This window comes from Anolis carolinensis, chromosome 4, assembly GCF_035594765.1.
Source record: "Anolis carolinensis isolate JA03-04 chromosome 4, rAnoCar3.1.pri, whole genome shotgun sequence".
In the NCBI taxonomy this organism is placed as follows: domain Eukaryota; kingdom Metazoa; phylum Chordata; class Lepidosauria; order Squamata; family Dactyloidae; genus Anolis; species Anolis carolinensis.
The window spans coordinates 27,063,964-27,080,942 of NC_085844.1; the positions used below are offsets into that span (position 1 = coordinate 27,063,964).

General features: G+C 37.7%; 1 protein-coding gene across 6 annotated transcripts in view; it reads left to right on the plus strand.

Moving 5' to 3' along the window:
* Positions 1-16,979, plus strand: part of ubr5 (ubiquitin protein ligase E3 component n-recognin 5) — a 91,675-nt gene that overhangs the window by 54,579 nt on the left and 20,117 nt on the right. For 5 of the 6 annotated variants that reach the window (XM_062980121.1, XM_062980124.1, XM_062980122.1 and 2 more), the window contains 18 exons: positions 78-204; positions 319-448; positions 642-802; positions 1,830-2,069; positions 3,161-3,284; positions 4,129-4,240; positions 6,948-7,079; positions 7,535-7,792; positions 8,185-8,453; positions 9,782-9,993; positions 10,229-10,459; positions 10,944-11,017; positions 11,852-12,024; positions 12,390-12,503; positions 13,421-13,638; positions 14,755-14,875; positions 14,955-15,053; positions 16,290-16,533. In XM_062980121.1, the coding sequence (XP_062836191.1) occupies positions 78-204; positions 319-448; positions 642-802; positions 1,830-2,069; positions 3,161-3,284; positions 4,129-4,240; positions 6,948-7,079; positions 7,535-7,792; positions 8,185-8,453; positions 9,782-9,993; positions 10,229-10,459; positions 10,944-11,017; positions 11,852-12,024; positions 12,390-12,503; positions 13,421-13,638; positions 14,755-14,875; positions 14,955-15,053; positions 16,290-16,533 (3,039 nt within the window). The remainder of the gene's footprint in view (positions 1-77; positions 205-318; positions 449-641; positions 803-1,829; positions 2,070-3,160; positions 3,285-4,128; positions 4,241-6,947; positions 7,080-7,534; positions 7,793-8,184; positions 8,454-9,781; positions 9,994-10,228; positions 10,460-10,943; positions 11,018-11,851; positions 12,025-12,389; positions 12,504-13,420; positions 13,639-14,754; positions 14,876-14,954; positions 15,054-16,289; positions 16,534-16,979) is intronic. The other variant, XM_062980123.1, reaches the window with a different exon arrangement.

Consider the following 16,979-nt stretch of genomic DNA (forward strand, 5'->3'; position numbering starts at 1 on the left):
CCTATTGGCAAGATTTTTTTAACAGTACAACCCTTTTTGCAATAGCTACTCATGTGGTTTTCCTTTATATACTTTAGATTCGGATATGCCTGATCATGATTTGGAACCTCCACGATTTGCACAGCTTGCCTTGGAACGTGTATTGCAAGACTGGAATGCACTGAAATCTATGATCATGTTTGGTTCTCAGGAGAACAAAGACCCGTGTGTATTTTACTACCTTTGTTTCCGTTACAGTTAAAAACTGACTTTTGTCCCATAGATTTACAACTTACACTATATTTCCTCTTCTATTTCTTCCTTCCACTTTTTTCCAAGTCTTAGTGCAAGCAGTAGGATTGGTCATCTTTTGCCAGAAGAACAAGTGTATCTTAATCAACAAAGTGGTACAATTCGGCTGGACTGTTTTACACACTGTCTGATCGTGAAGTGTACAGCAGACATATTGGTAAGGCACACTTTGCATTTAATGCCTAGATAACAGGCTGTTCAGATCTGATTTGCCAATAAAATTGTATTTTTAACTGATTTGGAGATAAAAGTAATGGCATGTTTATTGTACTTTTACGTGAATAATTTTGCTTAAAGAATTTTTCTAATCATCTAACAATATGAGTGCTCTAAAAATTTGTTTTCTACAGCTCTTAGATACTTTGCTGGGAACTCTTGTAAAAGAATTGCAAAACAAATACACACCAGGTCGCAGAGAAGAAGCAATTTCTGTCACAATGAGATTTTTGCGCTCCGTGGCAAGAGTTTTTGTCATTCTTAGTGTGGAAATGGCTTCTTCGAAAAAGAAAAAGTAAGCTTGTGTTTTTCTTTCGGAAGCCAGGGAAGGAATAATGAAGAACATAGAGATTTCATCTTATGTTGTAAATAAATTAGTAGTATATTTTTCTGCCAATAAACTTTGTGCCAGTTCAGGATAATGATACAAAAACATCTGCTGCAAGTAATAATTAGAAAGCTTCAGGCTCTGTTTCTGGGTTCAGTCACTTCAGCCAAAAGGGTTTTGGAGGCTGTCTTCTGTCCATTGTGCTGTGAATTTGACACTTGACACAGTTTCTCTGCAGCAGGACACAGGTTTCTATCCAAGATAAAGTCTATATTCTGCCTTTCCCACCCCATGGTACTTCCTTCATTCTGTCCTCACTGAACACACCCCTTAGAAAAGCAAAGGCACAGGCTAGATGTAAGAAAAGTATTTAAAATATGTATCAGGAATACCAAAGGCATTCAGAAAATCAGCGGCCTTCTTTATATCCTTTCTTCTCACTACATTGGGAATAAAAGTATCTTCTGCTATACTAACCAGATAGATCAAAATGTGCCTCTTTTAGCATTGGAGACAGCATACTCAACTAGATCAGCTTTTATGACTGATGCCTTTTCTATTAATGCAGCTCTAGAGGAAATCTGAAGAGCTGCCACATAGTCAGCTTCATCCATATCCAGTAAATATTGTAGGCTAGATATGATTACAGCAGTAAGAAAGTTTAATTTTAATGGCAGGAGGATGTTGGATTGAGTGAAGGAATCAATGTGAGAATATAAGGGAACTAAGAAAAGACTTTAGTGGGGAAATGGAGCAGTCTAGGTGGAAGATAGAAGTGCATTTGTGGGGAGGGGGGAGGCCAAGAGAAAGGACTACATTTTATATTATTTGCAAAGAAGTCACAGGGCTTGGTTCTGGACTGAATATGGAAACAGAGAATTACATTTAAGTTCTGTGCTGGCAAAGGGCTTGAAAGCGTTCCTGAAAATACATTTTCCTCTATTCTTTCATACAAACATTAATTTGCATATTTTCTATTCCCTCTCTTTTCCAGTAACTTTATTCCACAGCCAATTGGGAAATGTAAACGTGTATTCCAAGCTTTGCTACCTTATGCTGTGGAAGAATTGTGCAATGTAGCAGAATCGCTCATTATTCCAGTCAGAATGGGCATCGCACGCCCGACAGCACCTTTCACATTGGCAAGCACTAGCATAGATGCAATGCAAGGGAGCGAAGAACTGTTCTCGGTTGAACCATTGCCTCCACGGCCATCGTCAGATCAGTCCAGCAGGTAATTGTACTATGTGGTTTATTTTTATAATTATTCTTTAAAAATATTATTGTACACAGTATTTGGCAGAGTATTGTGTTTTCTCTTTTGGAAATAGGTTCATCTTGGAGTAATAAACACCATTGCTGTACTTCTATACAAACAAGCATTTAAGACTTGTCTCATTTTTGACGCACTAAGGAGTCTCAGCATGCTCAGAATGATAATGTTCAGAATGATAATAGAGCAATCATGTAGTTTTAAAAGGATAGTAAAATATATTGCAGAATCTACTAGTGCTAGTACCGCAAGATAATAATTATCTTGTAATATATTTATATATTTGGGGCAGGGAGGTTATGTACTTATGGAAAATTTTCTGGCTGTTACATTGGAAATATGGGGCCCTTTGAATGATATTGGACTGCAACTTCCATCACCCCATATCATTGACTGTAACTTGTTTCAACATACTGCATTTTTGTTGTGCCTGTCATTTAATTGTTTTATTCAGGCATGGCTTATTAAAGCTTTTCAAAAAGAGAGTATATTTGTATATGATTTTAACTGTTTTAGACTTTCCCATTGTTTTAATTTGGTGATCTGCTTAATATGTTTTCCCCTACTTCAATTGTTTTTAATTGTTTTATATTTTTATATTGTTTTAAGTGTTGTAATTGGATTTTATTCATTGCTATGTTTTAAATGTGTGTAGGCATTGAATTGTTGCCAGTTGTGTACGCTGCCCTGAGTCCCTTTGGGTGAGAAGGGCGGGATATAAATGTTGTAAATAAATAAATAATAATAAATAATTGTTGACATCGTTTTAATCCTTTGCCACCTTGAGATCTTGTGTTAAGAGAAGAACAGAAAATATTTTAATGAATAAAATGAGTAAATATAATGTTGTGAGCCGCCTTGGATCACACTATTGGGGAAAAAGGCAGGATGATATAAATAAAGTTAAATAAAATAATGTGTGCTGATGAGGGCTTATGAGAATTGCACGAAACAATAACTATAGGGCCACACATTCTCTCAAACTGGTGCTCTTTATTATTTATTTATTTATTTTTACTGAATTTCATCTTTCCCCTCTGTTTCTCTCATAGTTCCAGTCAGTCTCAGTCTTCCTATATCATTAGAAACCCACAGCAAAGGCGGATCAGTCAGTCTCAGCCTGTTCGTGGCAGGGATGAGGAACAAGATGACATTGTGTCAGCAGATGTGGAAGAGGTTAGTATCCCAATCCTTTTAAATAGATCGGGTGTATTTATTTTAAAGTAGGTAGCTTTTGGAAATTAAAGTCATTTGATATTAGAATACATAGAACACAGCCTGTGGTGTTACAGCTGTATTGCAGTGAACATGCAAACCAACTAATGGACAAACAGCATGTTGTAGTAGTTTGAGTGTTGGACTAGGACTTTGTGAGACTGGAGTTTGAATCCCTGCTGAGACATCGAAACTACTGGGTGACTTTGGGAAGTCATATTCTCTCAGTGTAGAGAAGACTTATGAACAAAATCCTATGATAAGGTTGCCATAAGTTGGGGGCAAATTGAAGACAAGAAACAACATAGGATACCAAAGCATATTCAGCTTTGTTGTTACAAACGACGTAAAAAAGCCATTTTAATGTGTTGTCGAAGGTATGGATCCATACCTCACAACCTCTGAGTATGCCTGCCATAGATGTGGGCGAAACGTCAGGAGAGAATACTTCTGGAACATGGCCACACAGCCCGAAAGACATACAACAACCCAAAGCCATTTTAGTTTGTGACAGCAAAATGTTTTCAATTGTTTAATATGTTTACAGAGCATGTAAACTGTTGTACATCAGCCAGATCAGTACATCAGTTATGATGTAGTTGGATATAAGTATTTCAGTAATTTGATAGCTAGATGTCTTTGAAAAGTGTATAACATCACCTGATCTTTCATATTGACAAAGCGTTCTTTAACATTTAAAATAGAAGTTGCAAGGCTAATGCATTCATTGAATTTAGTTCATTTGTGCAGCATAGGCCCTTAACAGTTATAAAATGATACGTGGTGTAAACATTTCTTATCACAGGTTGAAGTAGTTGAGGGGGTGGCTGGAGAGGAGGACCATCATGATGAACAAGAAGAACATGGCGAGGAAAATGCTGAAGCAGAAGGACAGCACGATGAGCATGATGAAGATGGTATATCTGAGCATGTTTAATGGCCTATTGCACCTACAATGAATGGAAGCCACTCTTGCTTAAGTGAAATTCCATTCACATAGTGGGAATGTCTCAGTTTATCTTTCTTCTTTTAGTGTCCTCTGAAAAATTTTCTAGTCCTTCAGAGCCGATATTGTGGGTGTGTGGGGAGCAGCAGGAGAGATCAGTCTTTATTCTGCTGATAAAATTAGCTTCATTAATAGAAAAACTGAATTGGATTTTCACCCTCAGTCAAAACACGTAAAGCAGTTTTGTATAGATTATTGAAAAGTAAGATATTCATTTTGTGAGTCTTATTTTTAAGCAAATACACATAGGACTACAGCCTAAGTTGGATTCACTTTTGTCCCTTTCATGGCTAACGTTCCACATTGTTTTCAGTGAGAACCTAATTTGATCTCAATCCAACTGAGATTTTATTGTGCACAAAGATCCATAGAACAGTTTTGCCTTGTATTAATTACCGGAATGCCATATTGCTATGTGCAAAGCAATAATTGTATGTTAGTATATAGTATAAGAAGTCTTCACTCATTGCTATATAAAACAAGAAGTTGGAAATAACACGTGCCTTTCCACAGTGGTGGTAAGCAGTGGAATTAATTAAAATGGAAAATAGCTTTTCAGATAATATGAATTACTAGCTGTGCCTGGCCACGTGTTGCTGTGAAGTATGGTGGTATGGGAAATAAAGTATTGAGGAAGTTAAGGTAAAGGGTAAAGGTTTTCCCCTGACATTAAGTTCAGTCATGTCTGACTCTGGGGGTTGGTGCTCATCTCCATTTCTATGTCGAAGAGCTGGCATTGTCCGTAGACTCCTCCAAGGTAATGTGGCATGACTGCATGGAGATTACTTTCCTGCTGGAGCAGTACCTATTCATCTACTCTCATTTGCATGTTTTTGAAGTTTAGGGTTGGGAGAAGCTGGGGCCAACAGTGGGAGCTCTCTCTGCTCCCCCAATTCAAATCTGCAACCTTTCGGTTCAGAAGTTCAGCAGCTCAGCAGCTCAGCGCTTTAACACGCTGCGCCATCAGGGGATATTATTTCCTAAAGGTTGTGAATATACAATATTTGGGATTTTTTTTCTGTTGTAGGCAAGTATGAATGCTGGAATTTGGGAAAATGATTAGCATGTAATGGCTTTGCAGCTTTAAAGCCTGGCTGTTTCCTCCCTGAGTGAATTTTTTGTTGGGAGGTCTTCGCTGACCCTGATTGTTTCCTGTTTGGAATTCCCTTGTTTTCAGAGTGGTGTTGTTTGCGATATTTTATGTGCTTCTGCTGTCTGTGGCCCTCAGAAAACAGAGGATTGCCAGACTTTGGTGATGGGAATACTTTGTGGGGAGGTGTTAGCTGGCCCTGATTGTTTCCTGTGTGGAATTCCCCTGTTTTCAGAGTGTTGTTCTTTATTTAGTGTTCTGATTTTAGAGATTGTATTGTTCTGTTTTATTATACCACAGTAATTTTTATGTATTCTGATTTTAGTGTTTTTGAATACTTGGAGCCAGATTGTATTCATTTTCACGGTTCACAGCAACATAATAATAATGATAATAATAATAATGACTTTGGTAATACACACTGCTTCACTCCCTTCTCAGCTTCCTTTCTGGAAGAATCCTTTCTTGAGAGGTGTTAGCTGGCCCTGATTGTTTCCTTTGTGGAATTCCCAATTTCCCTGCTTTCTGAGTGTTGCTCTTTATTTACTGTCCCGGTGTTAGAGATTATATTGTTCTGTATTATTCTCCCACAGTAATTATTTCACATTACAGTAGAATCTCAGTTATCCAATATTCGCTTATCCAATGTTCTGGATTATCCAACGCAGTCTGCCTTTTAGTAGTCGATGTTTTTGTAGTCAGTGTTTTTAATTCATTGTGATATTTTGGTGGTAAATTTGTAAATACAGTAATTACTACATAGCATTACTGCACATGGAACTACTTTTTCTGTCAAATTTGTTGTATAACATGATGTTTTGGTGCTTAATTTGTATAATAATTACCTAATTTGATGTTTAATCGGCTTTTCCTGAATCCCTTCTTATTATCCAACATATTCACTTATCCAACATTCTGCTGGCCTGTTTATGTTGGATAAGTGAGACTCTACTGTATATTTATAATCTTATATTATTTGTTTAGAACTGGATTATATGAGGCCCCTTCTAAACAGCTGTATAAAATGCACACTGAAGTGGATTATATGGCAGTGTGGAGTCCAGATAATCCAGTTCAAAGCAGATAATATAAGATTATAAATGGGTTATATAGCTGTGTGAAAGGGCCTTGAGTCTACACTGCCATATAATCCAGTTAAAATCTGATAATCTGTATTTTATAGGCAGTGTGGAAGAGGTCTAAGTGAGGCCTAATTCTGCTTGTCCCCTGGGTGAGTGGGTTGTTAGGAGACCAAGTGGGCGGAGCTTAGCCTTCTAACTGGCAGCAATTGGATAAAAACAATTATTCCTCTCCCTCTAATCAGGACTTTATTTTTCTTTTCTTTTTGTTGTATCAACCTAGAGGCATGGATGAGGGGTTGTGTTGTCAATTTTCAAGGTTGTGGGGTGTTTAGTTTTGTTGTTTTGTCGGTCGCCGGAATTCCATCACTCTTTTATATATATAGAATTCCTTTAATGTAACCTACTGTATTAACAAAGTTCCATCAATATAATATGTGTCCAATTAGGTAGTGATATGGAGTTGGATCTACTAGCAGCAGCAGAAACTGAGAGTGATAGTGAGAGCAACCACAGCAATCAGGACAATGCTAGTGGGCGCAGAAGTGTCGTCACAGCAGCTACAGCAGGATCAGAAGCAGGTAATATACTTTTTATTTACATTCAGTCATGATTTCATTACATTTTTTCATCATTAGATTGACTTAGTCTAAAAACAATCTGAGCAGAAATTGGTTGAGTGTCAAGGAGGTTGATTTTTATTATAATTATGCTTATTTATACCCAGCTTTTTCTCTCCCGAAGATGGGGTAACCTTAGAAGGCTCTGTGTTTTGGGCTGTATGAACAGTCCTTTTCCATCATACAAATGCAAAACTTAAATGAATAAACCATATAGCGCTGACAATATGGAAAAAATAGCTTATTGTAGAAGAACAGATTATCCAGGGATCTGGTTTCCTGGTCCACTAAGGGTGATTCCACTGAAGTCAATAACACTACATCATTTTAAACAGTTAATGAGTTATCCCCTAATGGATCCATTTCTAAACAAAAAATTAAAGGCACCAATCCTCATGATTATATTTATTCCGCAGGCGCTAGCAGTGTTCCTGCATTTTTCTCTGAGGATGATTCTCAGTCAAATGACACCAGCGATTCTGATAGTAGTAGCAGCCAAAGTGATGATATTGAGCAGGAGACGTTTATGCTAGATGAGCCTCTGGAGCGAACAACAAGCAGCTCTCATGCAAATGGTGCTGCCCAGGCGCCCCGCTCAATGCAGTGGGCTGTGCGCAACACCCAGAATCAGAGGACAACTAGCACTGCGCCATCCAGTACCTCTGCTCCAGCAGGTATTTTCAAAGTTTGTTTTAATTTATACACTGCTATGTTTGTCTTCTCTGATTTATTAGTTAAGGGGTTTATGTAGGTAAAAATGTGTCCAGGAGCCTACCTATATGGAAGCACTTGCATGACTCTTTTATCAGTGTTATTGAGAAGTTGCTGTGTCGAATGTACTGGTTATGTATAATATTTTATGTTCATTTGTTGTTGAGTGTTGTACCCTGTCTTGATCCATCAGAAGAGATGGGTTATAAATAAAATCGATGGTAATGATGGTGATAGTGATAATGTAAGAGTTATGGACTGAATAGGATGAAATATCACTGTCTTCTTTGGGATAAATACTCTAGCTGACTTTCATTCACTTGTTGATCGCTGTGTCTTTTCTTTCTCGCTTCAGCAAGTTCAGCAGGCTTGATTTACATTGATCCATCCAACCTGCGTCGGAGTGGTACCATCAGCACAAGTGCAGCTGCGGCTGCTGCTGCTCTCGAGGCCAGCAATGCTAGCAGCTATTTAACATCAGCAAGCAGCTTGGCAAGGGCATACAGCATTGTGATCCGACAGATATCAGATTTAATGGGCCTGATCCCCAAGTACAATCACTTGGTATACTCTCAGATCCCAGCTGCAGTGAAGCTAACATACCAGGATGCAGTAAATCTCCAGGTAGGAGGCAACAGAAATATTCTGTTTTCCATGTTAATATTTTAAGGGCAGATTTACTTACAATCTTTGAACATTTAGTACTTCTAATTGCTTTAGTACTTCAAAATATATATTCTTGATCATTACCTTTTGTTCCTTTCATCTTTGCCCTGTAAACACTTTTCTCTCGTTTGGTGAATGGTATTCCTTCTCGGCATAGCAGCTAAAGATCAAGAACCAGACATTTTGTAAAAGGGAATTGCTGGTGTACTTATTGAAGTACTCTCTAGTTCCTAGATGAAGACAATTTTCTATGTTGAGACCCTCATTCATTCCATCAGTGGTTGGGTCCAGAATCCAAGAGTCATGGCACAACATCCATTCATGGACAGCCCTATTTGCTAGCCTGGTGGCTATATGTCTAAATATCCATGCAAACCTGTGTCTATTCTCCCTTGTAACAGTGAAAGAGGCTGGAAACAGGTTGGCATTTAAGACAAAGTATCTGCTGCCCCTCTCGGTCACTAGTTCTGTCTTTTGCTCTCCCGTGATAGACCAGGCTTCACCATGGGCATGATTTCTGTCTGAGAACCAGTAGATACGCTGGTCTAATGAGGCAAAAACTGAGGAATGGGGTGGCCTAGAGATACTGAGTGTAGGAAAATTGAGAGAGACCAAAGATTGAATGTTCATGTATGTATCTGTGAAGCTGTGTTGACTTTAGAGAAGACAAAGGTTTGCCCATTATCAATGTCAAGCTGTCAGATCTATAGCTGGGCTAGACTGAAGGAAACAAAAGCATTATTGTAGAAAATGTGTCATTGATAAGTGTCGACCAGAGGAGCTTGACAGAAAGCCTCGGTAAATTTTCATTGGAGGAGAAAGGCTTCAGCCCCTTGTAAATTCCAGAATTATGTAAGCCTGTCCCACTTCTAAGATTTTAGGGAGGTTTGCTCATATCCCTGAAAGGAAACCATGCTTCCCACTATCACTCTGCACCATGAGTTGGTAAAAAAGTTTGAATAGGGTTCTTTCTATCTTAACAATATCTGTTCACATTACTTCCTCTCCTGCCACATAATTTAAAAAACTACTTTTCTACCTATATATATATGGGTAGAAAGTATTTTTATATATATATAATAAGCAGTACAATGTTTCACTCACATTATGATGCAGGGAAATCTGCAAACAAAGAAGATAAATTGTTTAAACTAAGCAGAGAAAAACTATAAAAATATGAATGAATTAGAATTGGGTCAAGTTCTTATGACATGAAATAAATTGTGTGTTTTTGTGTCTGTGTGCTTGTAGACGATGGACAATCATATTTTTTTTGGTTGTTTCAGAACTATGTTGAAGAAAAACTTATTCCTACGTGGAATTGGATGGTGAGTATTATGGACTCCACTGAAGCCCAGCTCCGTTATGGGTCTGCGCTTGCATCGGCTGGAGACCCAGGGCACCCAAACCATCCCTTGCATGCATCACAGAACTCAACCCGAAGGGAAAGGATGACGGCACGCGAGGAAGCTAGCCTAAGGACTTTGGAGGGGAGAAGGTATGAAGGAGTGTCTTAATGATTGTATCTTGCATTCCAGCGCATTACTTCCACTACACCCTGACTACATAAATAACAATTCCAGTCCAAGACATTATGGCAACAATCCAACTTCACTGCTAATATGTCTTGCATAGTATCACCCTCTAGTGCAGAGCTATAAATGTTGCATTTTTGGCTCAGCATCTGTAGTGTGTATTTTTTATTTATTTGTTGTTGTTTTTTATGATTGCAGGCGTGCTACATTGCTCAGTGCTCGACAGGGCATGATGTCTGCAAGGGGGGACTTCTTGAACTATGCCCTCTCCTTGATGCGTTCACACAATGATGAGCATTCTGATGTTCTCCCAGTTCTCGATGTCTGCTCATTGAAACATGTAGCATATGTTTTTCAAGCTCTCATCTATTGGATTAAAGCAATGAACCAACAGACTACATTGGACACACCTCAGTTAGAGCGGAAAAGGTATATGTAATGGAAATCTATATAGCTGTTGATCTGAGAGCACAGTGGTAGTATTTTTATCTCCTTTCACTGATATAATTTAAAACTGAAGCGTATCTGTGTTCCAGATTTTTGTTCTGAAGATAATGCATATCTGGTACAAACTAAAATCAAGGACTTAATGATTATGAGAATAGATGAAACATGGTGACAATGCTTGCTTTGTTTACTTTTCAGAAAATACAAAACAAACTATAAGACTGATTTGTTACAAGGTGAAGCACCTCTATCTTAATTTCATCAGACTGCTATGATTGCCCACGAGCATGATCCTATTTGTAGCACTGTATTATAAAATATACATACATTGTATGTAGTATAGGGAGGCTATGATGACTGTTTAATATCAGAGCATGGAAAAAGCCAGTGAAATCTTTTGAATTATTTCTTTAGTTATAGTTTTATTTTTCTGCATCTAAAATGATCTACCATTCACTTTCTTAAGGACTCGAGAACTTCTGGAACTTGGCCTTGACAATGAGGATTCAGAACATGAAAATGATGATGACACAAATCAAAGTTAGTATGTGTATAATTGAGGGGGATTAGATCACTTGGAGACATCTTGTTGATAAGTGTATTTTTGGAATAAAAACACTCCCTGTCCACTTTAGCACACTCAGCCCAACTCTTGCAATGTTAAATATTCTATTTCTTGTTGTATTATGTCTGGCTTCTCCTGATTCATGTTTTTCATATTCCATCTTTCTAAAATTGTGTTGTGCAACCTCAGACTTCCCTTTCACTTCTGAGCATATCAGTAGCTAAACGATTGCGTCATTAGCCTCTTCTGTTCCCCATAGTTTGTTAATGTCCTGGGAGTTTCATCTTCTGGCATTGTCTTTGTTTCATTTTGGATTGTCTCAAAAATGTTTGGCACATTTAGTCTGCCTCCTTAGCAAAAGCTTGTCTGACATGGGAAAACCTGCCAGCAGCAAAGTCTTTTGCCCCACAGGTACGTGCAATCCCACCACCTTGGAAGGATTGTGTGCACTGTAAACCTGAAGGCAAATTAACATTTTGTGATATATTCTGAGTACCTTTGTTGCTGAGGAGTGGGGTATAAATTCTCTAGATAAAAATAGTGCCATGGTGGATTTACACGTCATGCCAGAATATATTTGAAATGAGGCACTTTTTACTTAATCAGCGAGATTATGTAAAAACAAATGGTCCCAAAGTAACCATGGTGACTTGGAGACAAGATTTACTAATAATTTTTAACAGTTTCTAATATTTTTGGATAAAAATAGAAAACTCAGTTTTCTGTTGATTTTAATGATACTATACTTTGCCCAAACCTTTTCTTCTCTGCATTTCACCCCCACCCTTATCAACTTGTCTCATTCTTAGGCACTACACTCAATGACAAGGATGATGATTCCCTCCCAGCAGAGACAGGCCAAAATCACCCATTCTTCCGACGATCAGACTCCATGACGTTTCTCGGCTGTATCCCTCCCAATCCTTTTGAAGTTCCTCTAGCAGAAGCCATTCCCTTGGCAGACCAGCCACATTTGTTACAGGTAACTTGTAAGATTTTAAAATTCCCTTAAACTTAGAAGGTTCAGTTCTGTTTATTGCTAATGTGTGCAGTGGAGGACTCAGTCCTTCATCAATTAAGTATGTTTTCATTGTTGAGAAATTGTTCTCATTAAGCAGAATCATGGAAAGCTAATTTGCAAAGATGGCAAATGCTGGTTGTCATCTATCTTACAGCCTACATCTGTGTCGAGGAGTTGGAACCGTTGTTCTCCATTGAACAACATTGGTTACATTTGGTGGAAGAAATCTTTATATTAACAGCCATTGTGGAATGTGATCACTGTTATTCTATCTGCATGAATATTAATTTGGGTGGGATTACGCCTAGATAATTGTTGTTTTTCAGCCAAATGCTAGAAAAGAAGATCTGTTTGGACGTCCAAGTCAAGGTCTATATTCATCCTCTGCCAATAGCGGGAAGTGCTTAATGGAAGTGACCATGGATAGAAACTGTCTTGAGGTATGAATTTCTTAGATTACATGTTACAGACCCATAACCTTCCTTTCATTGCTTTTCTTCCTTCCAAAAGGAAGTAAGATGTAATTATTACTGTAGTCTCTATCCCTTTTTGTCTAATGCTTTGCCTTCTGGATACTTTATTCTGGCATTAAGGACCATGAGATCACCATGATATTTATTCTAGACTCTGGAAGGTATTGCATAAAGCAGAGAACTGTCTTCTCCCACTTGTATTTGGCTAAAGAGCAAGTTGCTTGGTTGTCTCTTGAGTTCAAATGTCTAAAAGAGGTTTAAAAACGTTTATTGAAATTTTTTAAAAATAGTGCTGTTTTGAAAAATGTTCTTTTGAAACTTTTCCTTTGCATTTGCAGTACAATTTGCAGCTAGTAAAATGATATCAAAAGAAAGACAAGTCTTTTCAAACAGTAGATCTGGCAGGTTCCAAGCTGACATGTTGGAATTTCTCTTCTCTCTTGGGTTACTTGGCTCAAGTTAAACACATATATATATAATACAGTGCTATTTCTTTTGAAATATTGATAAATAAAATTGTCAACAACCATTATCTTTGGATTTCTTTAGGACAAATCAGATAATTCAAACAATCTGGTTTAACAATTGTTGTTGTTGTTGTTGTTATGTTTATTTAGCTTAGTGGTTCTCAACCTGTGGGTCCCCAGGTGTTTTGGTCTACAACTCCCAGAAATCCCAGCCAGTTTTACCAGCTGTTAGGATTTCTGGGAGCTGAAGGCCAAAACATCTGGGGACCCACATGTTGAGAACCACTGATTTAGCTAATGTTAGAGATTGATTCTCAAGATTACATAGCATCATATTACAGATAGAATTAGCACAGTTACCTTGAAGATACCCTGATCATGTATCTACAGTATTATTTTATTATGTTTTTCACTTAGGTTCTTCCAACCAAAATGTCATATGCAGCCAATTTAAAAAACGTTATGAGCATGCAGAATCGGCAGAAAAAGGAAGAAGAACAAAATGTGCCTTCAGAGGAATCTGAGAGTTCAAAGCCAGGCCCATCAGCTCATGATCTTGCGGCACAGTTAAAAAGCAGTTTATTGGCAGAGATTGGGCTAACAGAGAGTGAAGGTCCACCGCTAACATCTTTCAGGTATTGGAGGTTATTCAAATGACTCATGAGTTGAATTAGATCCTTATCCTCGTTTTATGCATCCTGAGGAATGGGTTTGATTGCTACCTTTATTCCCAGGCACTAAATGAAGGAGATGTGTTCAAGATTGTGTGGAAGATACTTCTTCTCTGGAGTTCTCTTAGAAAGTGGCTACTCTGTCCGTAGTTGCTTACTTGTTTCCCTCATACTTGCTAAACCCACATTTTCGAAGGGGCAAAAAATCCTATTTCTTTAATAATTGGTTATGATTTTTTTCCAATTAGCATCCTTTGCTGATCCACTAGTATAGTTGCATGGTTGAGGTTTCCTTGCTTTCTGAGCAGTTGATACCCATGTTTATCTGGCACATATAAAGAGAAACTAGTACTTTTAGCGTTGGAGATGCAGAGGAATGGAAAGGACTGACTTCTTGCCCACTTTTTTTTAGTTTCCCTCCTTGAACGTCTGTTGTTCCTTCTCGCAGCTTACCTAAATAGAAAGGGCAGAAATGGAGAGAATGAAAGAAGGAAGAGGGAAGTTTTGGATTATGTGGGAAGGCATTAAAAAGCTAAAAGACACAAATGATACATTCAAGAAAAGTGAGGGAATTGGAGAGTTGATGCTTGGATGTTTGCGGAAACAAGAAAGAAAAAATGCATGGAGAATAGGGGTGTGAACGAAGGGGAGAAGAATGGCTTTGGGTGAATGAATACCCTGACATTTCAAAATAAAATGTTGATGCTCATGCTTTGAATGAACAAGCAAAAGTCACAGGTAAAAGGGGAAGTAAGGTAGAGCAGAAGTGGTTGAGTTACAAGTAGGACACTTTTATCTCAGGTTTGGCAACTAACATGTTTTGGAGATGTTGCCACATGCATTTGGCAGCTGAATTTTGGTGACAAGGGTAAAAACTATATTTGATGTGAGTGTGTGTATGTCTATAAAGTATAATTGAATTTTCTGTTTAATTACTGTGTTTGAATTTATATTGTTCTAATGCAGTGATACCATATCTTGAAGTCTCTTGTTGGAAGCATCTGATTGTCCATGTTAGCATGTTTAATATATAAAATAATTTCATGTACACCTTCATTGATTGATATTTTTGTCTGACAGGCCACAGTGTAGTTTCATGGGAATGGTTATTTCTCATGACATGCTTCTTGGACGTTGGCGACTCTCCCTAGAACTATTTGGAAGGGTGTTTATGGAAGATGTAGGAGCCGAACCTGGATCGGTATGCATTTTTTAAATTGAAAGCTGCTTTTTTGTACTGTAACCTTTTCCTGTAACTAATATATAATTTCAATTTTTAGATCTTGACTGAATTAGGAGGGTTCGAAGTAAAGGAGTCTAAATTCCGCCGAGAGATGGAAAAATTAAGAAACCAGCAGTCTAGAGATTTAACATTAGAGGTAAAATTTAGTTTTGTCTTTCTAATATTAATTTGGTTCAGAAAATGAAGTGTAGTGAAATATCCTCTTTATAATATTACAGTGTTGTTTCTAAATGACTTTCAATAGAAATGTTGGTTCAGATGTCCCTGGTGCTTTTCAAGTCAGGAGACCCATAATCCAACCATTAGAAATATTGTTACAAATGAGACTGGCCAAGAAGGTAAATAGGGTGCTTGTAGCTGTTACTTTACGACTCTCATATTATTAGACTCTTATATTTTTAAGGTAACCCACCAGATCTAGAGGAGCTAGGACGTGGAGTTTCAGGGAGAAGAAATGAAAAAGTTGTCTTGGAAACAATTTTAAATATGTAGTAAATTTATTTGGGCATCCATGGAGATAGCACTAGAGGGCAAGGAATTATAATAGCCATTAATTATACACATTACAAGAAATAGACTAGCACAGCATTTCATCCTATATGCCCCTTGGCAAACCCAGACTCTTACAATATGAACTAGTTGGTGAATACTTTCAGATATGTGGACATTCTGAAATGAACATACTTGGAATCCTTAGGGGAAAGTATTATCTAGTTGTCGAAGGCTTTCATGGCCGGAATCACAGGGTTGTTGTGTGTTTTTCGGGATGTATGGCCATGTTCCAGAAGTATTCTCTCCTGATGTTTCGCCCACATCTATGGCAGGCATCCTCAGGAGATAATACTTATGGAACATGGCCATACAGCCCGAAAAACACATAACAACCCTACTATCTAGTTTTAAGTTTTTGGATATGGCGGTCCTTACCTTTCCTTTCAGTTTAAACATGATCTGGTATCCAATAATAGCATGGGGATCTTTCAATCTATATTTTAGCTATCTTACTGGGTAGAAGTGATGACTGTTTTCCTCATTATATAAAAAGATAGCTTGCTATGATTAATTTATAGTCATTCTTCCTTGTATGAAAATTGTCCCCTTTAGAGTTAGAACTTAAATTTTTCAAACATTTGCAACATTTGTATGTGTATCAGCAGACTCTTTTCTTCAGCATGACTTTTCTTTAGCATTTTATTCATCCTCTGTTCTTTCTCTATTATATATATTCTTGTATTTTATTCATGCAAGAATGTACTTTAGTATGAAATGCCTGAGGCTGAAGCTATGGAACATTTTGAAGTGGAATTCAAGTGTAGGATATTTTTTTAATAGCCTGTTTCATTGGAACTTAAAGTCTTATCCTATCTGCTAGGTTGATCGGGATAGAGATCTTCTAATTCAGCAAACAATGAGACAGCTGAACAATCACTTTGGGCGCAGATGTGCTACAACTCCAATGGCTGTCCATAGAGTAAAGGTCACATTTAAAGATGAACCAGGAGAAGGCAGTGGTGTAGCACGAAGTTTTTATACCGCTATTGCACAAGCTTTCTTATCAAATGAGAAACTGCCAAATCTAGATTGTATTCAGAATGCCAACAAGGGGACACATACAAGTAAGTATTCCATGTTCTGTATAACACCGAAAATAGAAAAGTCAGATAGAAGATAGGCAAGAAATTTTGCAGGACAGTTGGCATGCTTTCAGGCTTGTATTCGTATCTCTAAGAGGTACCAATCTGCATTTTAAACAGACAAATTGAGACTATTTTGATTTTGAGTTCATATTAACTGATAGCTACATCAATTCTTTGTCTAAATTTTGGAGTACCTCCTTAAATGGAGTGTGGGTGTTTGCACATCCATAATGCATTGAAGGATCTTTGCCAGAACCCTTCTATGATTTACTGTGGCAAAGCACATGTGCATAGGGCTTTAGTGGGCTTTGCAACCAAAGCTTGAGCAGTGAAAAGAGAAATAAAGAGGAGAGATATGAAGGAATAATGAGGGGAACAATAAGCATTTTTTTCCTCAGTAGCATGTACTTGGTTTTGATTACAGT